Source organism: Zophobas morio, unplaced genomic scaffold (assembly GCF_036711695.1).
Source record: "Zophobas morio isolate AGI-343-1 ecotype UQ-CSIRO unplaced genomic scaffold, CSIRO_AGI_Zmor_V1 ptg000015l, whole genome shotgun sequence".
NCBI lineage: Eukaryota > Metazoa > Arthropoda > Insecta > Coleoptera > Tenebrionidae > Zophobas > Zophobas morio.
The window spans coordinates 95930-103197 of record NW_026972120.1 but is presented as its reverse complement, the minus strand read 5'-3'; the positions used below and the strand labels follow the sequence as shown (position 1 = coordinate 103197).

The following is a 7268-nucleotide window of genomic DNA, read 5'->3' as shown; positions in this document are numbered from 1 at the left end:
CGCTGGGAAAAGCAGGAGTTAGAAAAGTTTGTGCAGAAGCATTATATAAAGTTCGAAGAATCTTTATCTTGTTACATAGTCGCTCTGATATAAGAGTTTGACCAATAAAGAGAAAAGGTATATCTTCAACTTTTAACGAACTTTGTTTATTTGTTCCCTATTTATAGTTTCACTGCTAAAAAATTAAAATATTTTGACTACAATCAAAACTTGCTGTTTCACTTGTTTTAGACTTTCAAATAATAACTAGTCTATGATGAACGTTATTTAGCAAGATTAATGGCGTAAAATTTTTTATGAGGCTAAATATAAATAGTGAGAGGAAAAAAGGGATTGCTTTTTTTCATTGCCGGCCTATATATATCGTTATTTGCAAAAAGTTTATAAAGCACGCAAACGCCGTTTTAGAAATGGGAGTATATAGTATATTTACTTAGAGACTAATCAGTGGTATTTTGAAAACCGTTGTGAATATAGTGCGTGAAGTAGTTGTTCTTCGTTATACCAAAAAGTATACAAGTTTCTCTGGTATAGATCCAGATGTTGAGCGCCCTAAAAGCAGAATAAGAAATTAAGGTTTTTTTTTATTGTTTTTTTTCTTTTTTACTATCAAATGAACTATTTTCATTATTAGTTCGATCACTGTCCCCATTTCAAGAACATTTAGTTAATTAAGAAATCGTACTGTACTCAAAAGATTGCCATTGGCTAATATATAAAAGAAAAATTAAAAGAACGTAAAAATTTTTAGAAAATAATTTCCTCTTAATGACTACAAGCTCTTTTCATCCTCTGGCTTAACATTACAAATGGGTTAGTTAAAAGAAAATTGATTAAAAGTTTTAAAGATAGCCATTTTCACTTCGAAAATTTAAATGTATATTTTTTTATAAAATTTTCCCTTCATCTATTACTCATTGCCGAAATTGATTATTATACGCAAGTTTTAAAATTGTTATTAACAAACAAAAATAGATATAACATTAAAAAAAACTTTGAATGGTATTACACCACATCATGCCGGAAATAACATCCTGTATATACGTTGTAGCTAGTAAAATTAAAAATAGTAATACAACTACTAAATAAACTATTTTTTTTAAAATGACCTAGTTAACTTGTAATATGGGAGATTAATAAAAAATAAATAAAACAATTTAAAAAAAAAAAACAACAAAATGTTGCACAACTGATTATAATAAATCTTGTTTTTATGTAGTTAGTTACCCAATAAATTTTTGTTAAGAGGTGTATATATAAGATATATATAGGTAATATATATAAGGAATTAATAATAAACGAATTTTTAGTAAGAGCGGAAAATTATGCTTTTTTTCTTTGACCTATGAGTTTAGAGTAAGTTCAAGAAGATAATTAAATTAATGAAAATAGCGAAAAATTATAAATTTGTAAAAAGAGCTTATAATTATTAGCAATTAGAAGATAAGACATTGTCATAGCCGGTGGTCCAGCACTATTATGTCTTGCTTAAAGAAATAATTGCTTTCTATTATCTATCTCGCCTTCTCTTCCACGTGACTTTAAAATTTTATCATGTGTGGGATATGAGCGCAAGCAGGTCCAATATAAAGACGTATATCGTTACCAACTTGGAAGCGTGTGTGAAGAGGTATACTTTTAAACTTTAGATTTTACTTCAAAGATTTAATTAATTTGCGTGCATACTTTAAAATGTTTAATACCTTCGATTAAGAAAGTTTATAAGTCTCCTCATAGTTGGATTGGCTTCAAATAAATCTAAATTCGTTTATCAGTCATTATAGATTTTTTCTGTTATGGTTTGCTTGGAAAAATTTATGTTAGCTAGTCTTCGTTTATATACTAATAATGATTTTGCTGCGATGTTCTCGTATAATCTATATAACTAAGTACAATTATTTTTGCTCGGAAAATTATGTGTTCAAACGTGTATTAATCTAATAGCGCTTTTGTAATGTTGCTTTTGTTTATGTACTAGGTGTTTTCTTAATAGATAGGCACAAGGCTGGGTGATATAACCCTTACATTAGATCAATGTAAGTGAAAAGATCTGAGCAAATCGGAAATGATGTGCAAGGGGGGCGATCAATATAATACCTCTGTTTCAAAGCTCAAAAGACAACCGCACATGATTGAAAATTCTGCATAGGCTATAAATTCTGCAACACCTAATACTGAATATCCCAGAAATAGTAAAATATTTAAATGGTTTAAATTAAAAAATATACTCTTAACAACGAAGCAGTAAAAGATCTATTAATTGGTGGTGCATCGAATAAGAAATAAGACATTGACATATCAACAAAAAAAGGGCGAACTTCAAAAAGAAATACACACAATATTTTAATATATATGTTCTAGATCTGGCACATCTACGAGGCCGCTCTCATTTCAAAAATGAATCTCGATAACTGCTTAGTCGAAAACTAATTTTGATATAGAGCTATAATAGACTAAAAGCAACCAAATCTCAAAATAATGTGTGATTGAGAATATTTCCAAACATTTTTTAATTTTTTCCGAATAATTCATAAATTTTGTGAATAAAAGCGATACAAATTTAAAATAAAGTCACCTCATTCTTTATTTTTTTCTGTTTCATTCTCTTGAGTTTTATGAATAAAGAATGTTCAGGGAAGACTAAAATTGAATACGTTATGGAAAAGATCACTGTACAACGAGAACTACTTGTAGCTAGTGAAAAGCAGATTTCTAATATGTATATACTTAATGATTTCTAGTTTTGAAGCAACTTTTTACTAAGAAAATTCGTATAATAAAGTTTTTTTTTATAATATTTATTTTTTTAATAAAAACTTATAATTCCAGTTCATCCGCAAAAGAAACGTATGCATTAGCGAAAAAATTTCGGGTATTTGAGTGGTCAATTTCTACAGTAACGCGATGCATTATTGGATCATATCTATTTTTTATTTTATGTAAAAAAAGAGAAAAATTAAACACCTTTTTTTAGTTATTAAATAACCTTTTATATATATATTTTTACATATAAATCTGTTAGCGCGTTAATATTACTATAATAAAGTGATGAGATAATAATAAACCGGAATATGTAAGCTGCTTCATTATATTGTAGAGAAACACTGGACTTAATAAAATCGAAAAGATTATTTAAAAAGTTTAGGCAAACATTACTCTCCCAGAGGCCTTAATAATAATAATAATGATAATAATAATAGTAGTAGTAATAATAATAATAATAATAATAATAATAATAATAATAATAATAATAATAATAATAATAATAAAGTAATAATATAACATAAAAATTACCTTTAGTATTATCAAGTTTTAAAAGTTTAGGAATTTCTAAAGTTTTGTATTTAATAACGTTTTTGACTATTTATGATTATATATAAATGTACAGTAATAATAAATAATTAATATAAATAATAATAATAATTATAACAACAATAATAATAATAATAAACCGATGCCCTTTTCATCCCTGAAGCCAACAACTACGAGAGGGACGCCAGCGAGATAAGACTGAGCCCATATTTTAAGCAACTTATGACGCTCAAAAATATCTCTAATAATAAAATAATAAAATAGTATTTATTATATATATATATATATAAAAATAAAATAATAATAATGATAAATAAAAATTAATAAATAAGAAACACTAATACTTATCGTTTATATTTTGAAAAACTCGGCTTGTTTTTAACTCGATAAAATTGGACATATCGCCTTCAACGCTGAACGATAATTTATAGTAATAATTAGTAATAATAATAAATAAATAAATAAATAAATAAATAAATAAATATATAAATATGTAAACGCCTACGAAAATATTAATAAATAAAATGCAAAAAATACAGATTTTGTATTGGAAGAGAGCAGTCCGTTTCCGCGCCCATTACCAATAGATGTTCGCCAAGTTTACTTTTTATTACGCAACAAAAAGCTTCGCAACTGTTAACAGCTGATTATTATTGTTACTATTATTGGTATTTTTATTATTTTCTTAATATTTTTTATACTATAAAATAAATTTAAAAATCTTATTACCTTCATTTCCTAAATCCATTGAGCGTTCTGCTCATAGAAAATAATATAATTATTTTATAGAGAAATTTTAAACATAAAAACTTCAGTTATCAAAAGTTTTATATATGAGTACTATAAAATTTAAATTAAATAATTCCTTTAAAAGACTTCATTATAAATTATTAAAAAAATTTTGTAATAAATATTATTATAAAAAATACGTAATAGTATATTTTAATAATAAAACTAAAAATATTATTAAAGGTAATGATTATCATATTTTTATAATAATATGACAAAAATCTTTTGAAGAAGAAATTTTATTTTCTAAAAAAAGACCCTAAGCCTTTAATGAAATTACAATCTTATACACTATTGGCCAAAAACTCATTATTTTTCTTTATTAACAAAAACCACTAAAAATGGATTTCCGGCGTCACATCTATAAAATTATAAAAATTATAACCAATTCTTACGTTACTTCTTGTCTTACTTTAAAAATTACTAGTTAATATATAAAAAATATACCTCATACCTTTTTTAAAGCCTCCCATTAATTATAATTATAAACAATTTAATTGGCAGAAAAAATTTAAAAGAAGTATCGGATAATATTTAAGTAATCATTTAAAATTTTATTAAATTTCTAATTTCTTTTACAATTTTAAGTTCATTGGTTATCAGCAGCTATAGTATAACAATCATTATAATGTTTAGAGATTTTTAAGTTAATATTCTTTATGTAATAATTTTACTAAACACTCTGTTGGTTTCTTTATAATATGCATTTAGGTTGGGATGCCATTATTATGATAACCAAACTCTCCGCTATATTATTGGATATCTAAAATTTTTATTGCTACTCTATTGGCTATAATTAACTAATCTGATTGGTTATCTTAATTATTTTTTTACATTAAAAAATATTTTTTAATATGCAGCTTCAGTGATTACTTCTAAACCCAATCAGAATTGCAGTAAAAATTACAAAGATTTGAATTTGTTTGCAAAACTATTCCTCTAAATAATTATATATATCAGTTTTACTTACTATTCTGTTGCCTGCTTTTAATCGCTCTTAAGAAAAATAATTGGGGTATTTTAATAAATTTAGTCAACAAAAAAGGTATGATGCTGATCGGTTATTTACATTTTTCCTAAATTTAGTTGGAGTTTATGATTTTTAGTAGTATAGAAGAATATGCTTCATTATTTTATTTAATTATTTACATTTTAATTGGTTATTATTACTTTGCCAATTCTCTTCACGTTTATAAGTGTGAAATACTATAAATATAATTAAATTCACTATAAATAAACAATACTTTTCACAGACTTTATTATATTTTTATTTGTGATTTACTTAAAATTTAGCACCAAATTGTTATTCCTATAAAGTTTCCTTTTTATATTTATATATATAAACTTTTTATATAGTAAAAACATATTATATTTTAAAATATATAAGTAAATTATAATTTTATAGATTTAATATTTAAATTATAAAAGCTGATAGGTAAGATGTTTCCACTTATTTAAAAAAAATATAATTTAAAATAAAAAATAGTAAAAAGTTAATTAATAGAAGTATAAAAAGTTACTCAAGAAACAAAACTGTGTAATATATTAAAATAATTAGAGAATTTAAAAAAAATTCCTAATTACTTTAAAAAATTAAATTATTTTTAGTAAATTAAAAATTTTACTTCCATTTAAAGCAGCTTTCAAGTCTGGAGTAGTGCAATATTGCTCAAACTTATAGCCTTTTCAGTGGAATTCCATACAAAGAATTATTAATCTATATAAATTTAGTACCCCAGTAGCACATTCGTTGAAATGTTGTACTTTGAATCTTTATCCTGATAATAAAAATATAAACAACTTTTCATAGAATAAATCAAAGATGCAAAAAAAAGTAAAAACTTCTTTAAAAATAAAGATGAAATTAATTATTTAATTTATTTGTTAATATTAATGACCTTATTAATATTAAAATTAAAAGTAGCGTTAAAGAAAATAGCAGATATAATTTACTTGTTATTCAATTCTGCAACAGTTAAAAGCTCATCTAGCAAAATAGCGTTACCGACTTTGCAGGCAACAAATGCCCAGTCATCCTAACATATAACATAAATATTATTACAAGTAAAATATAAACTAATATATAAAAAAAAGGTAAACACTCACTTACTTTGCTGTATGGAGCTACAGCCATTTTAGAAAGAAGGCCTCTCCAAGCAAATATTGAACTTCTGTAACTCTGAACATCTTTAAAATTTTGTTCCTTTCTATTTAATTTAATGTTCTATGGAAGATTAAGTAACTGGTTTAGATGTATATACTACTAATATCAACATTATAGTATCGTTGTTTTAAACTTAGGAGTATTCCATCAAGACCGGGTTTGTAAAATTCGGGTTTTCTAATAAAAATATCAGCTCTAGAATATAAAATATTTATTCATGATAAAGAAAAAAGCGTTTGAAGAACAACCCAATATTCAAATCAATATTTAAAGGAGGTTCGATGTAATAGCGTAATTGCGAGTTATTGCAAATAGAGGTAAGATTGGTGTCTACAGAAAACTAAAAATAACTGAGGTTATTTTTTTTAGGTTTAATTTTTTTTTTGGAAGTGTTAACCGTGTTAAGTAAATAAGGAAGTTGGTAACCAAGAGGTTTAACAGTGTTATGGGTTAATCTTTTAGAAAGCTGAAAGCTAAAACTAATCTTGTTATCTTGAGGAGGAGTGTAAACACTAAATTCAGGTTGCTGATATTTAACGAAAAGATCTCCAGTAGAAGGACTGGGTAAAGCTGTCATATTGAGGTTACTGATTTCTATTACATTTACATAAATAAGTATATATGTAATATACCAATTAGTATAACAAAAAAAATAGAGAGAAAAATTAAAGCTGAAGTTATTGAAAGAAACTAAATCTCTAAGAGATAGGTGACTTATACCAAGTTTTATTCAGGAAGATCGAATATAATTCCGCTTATTAACGCCTTTGTACGTTTAAATACTTTTCGGTGTTCTGCTTGTAAAATTTGTCTTTTGAAACAGCTTACCAACAAGTAGATTTATGTATATTAACGTTTGCTATGGGTACTTAATCTCCAATAATTTTTTACGAATAAATATGAGCCAATTAAAAGTTAAAATAACAGTTGCGAGCATGCAAGAGTTAATTCGGTTAATTATAAACATTTTTAAAATATACGCACAAGCAAGAAGAATACTTTT

The 7268-nt window shown here is 24.9% G+C and overlaps 1 protein-coding gene across 1 annotated transcript; it reads right to left on the bottom strand.

Annotated features, from left to right (window-relative positions):
- Positions 1-2817: 2817 nt before the first annotated feature.
- Positions 2818-7057, bottom strand: LOC135129345 (uncharacterized). Its single transcript, XM_064056492.1, has 15 exons — positions 6986-7057; positions 6663-6859; positions 6514-6605; positions 6376-6460; positions 6212-6325; positions 6055-6137; positions 5836-5879; positions 5727-5783; positions 4042-4068; positions 3850-3955; positions 3657-3725; positions 3453-3553; positions 3295-3360; positions 3066-3168; positions 2818-2923 (listed from the first exon to the last, which is right to left on the bottom strand). The coding sequence occupies exons 2-15, from the start codon at positions 6840-6842 to the stop codon at positions 2818-2820; spliced, it is 1233 nt and encodes a 410-aa protein (XP_063912562.1). The 5' UTR covers positions 6843-6859; positions 6986-7057.
- Positions 7058-7268: the final 211 nt, after the last annotated feature.

Coding starts and splice junctions, on each gene's coding strand:
- LOC135129345 (XM_064056492.1), bottom strand. CDS start 6,842: ATGACAGCTTTACCCAGTCCTTCTACTGGAGATCTTTTCGTTAAATAT. Junction 3,726..3,849: donor TCTCTTCCAATACAAAATCT/GTATTTTTTGCA, acceptor ATTATCGTTCAG/CGTTGAAGGCGATATGTCCA. Junction 3,361..3,452: donor CAGGGATGAAAAGGGCATCG/GTTTATTATTAT, acceptor AATCATAAATAG/TCAAAAACGTTATTAAATAC.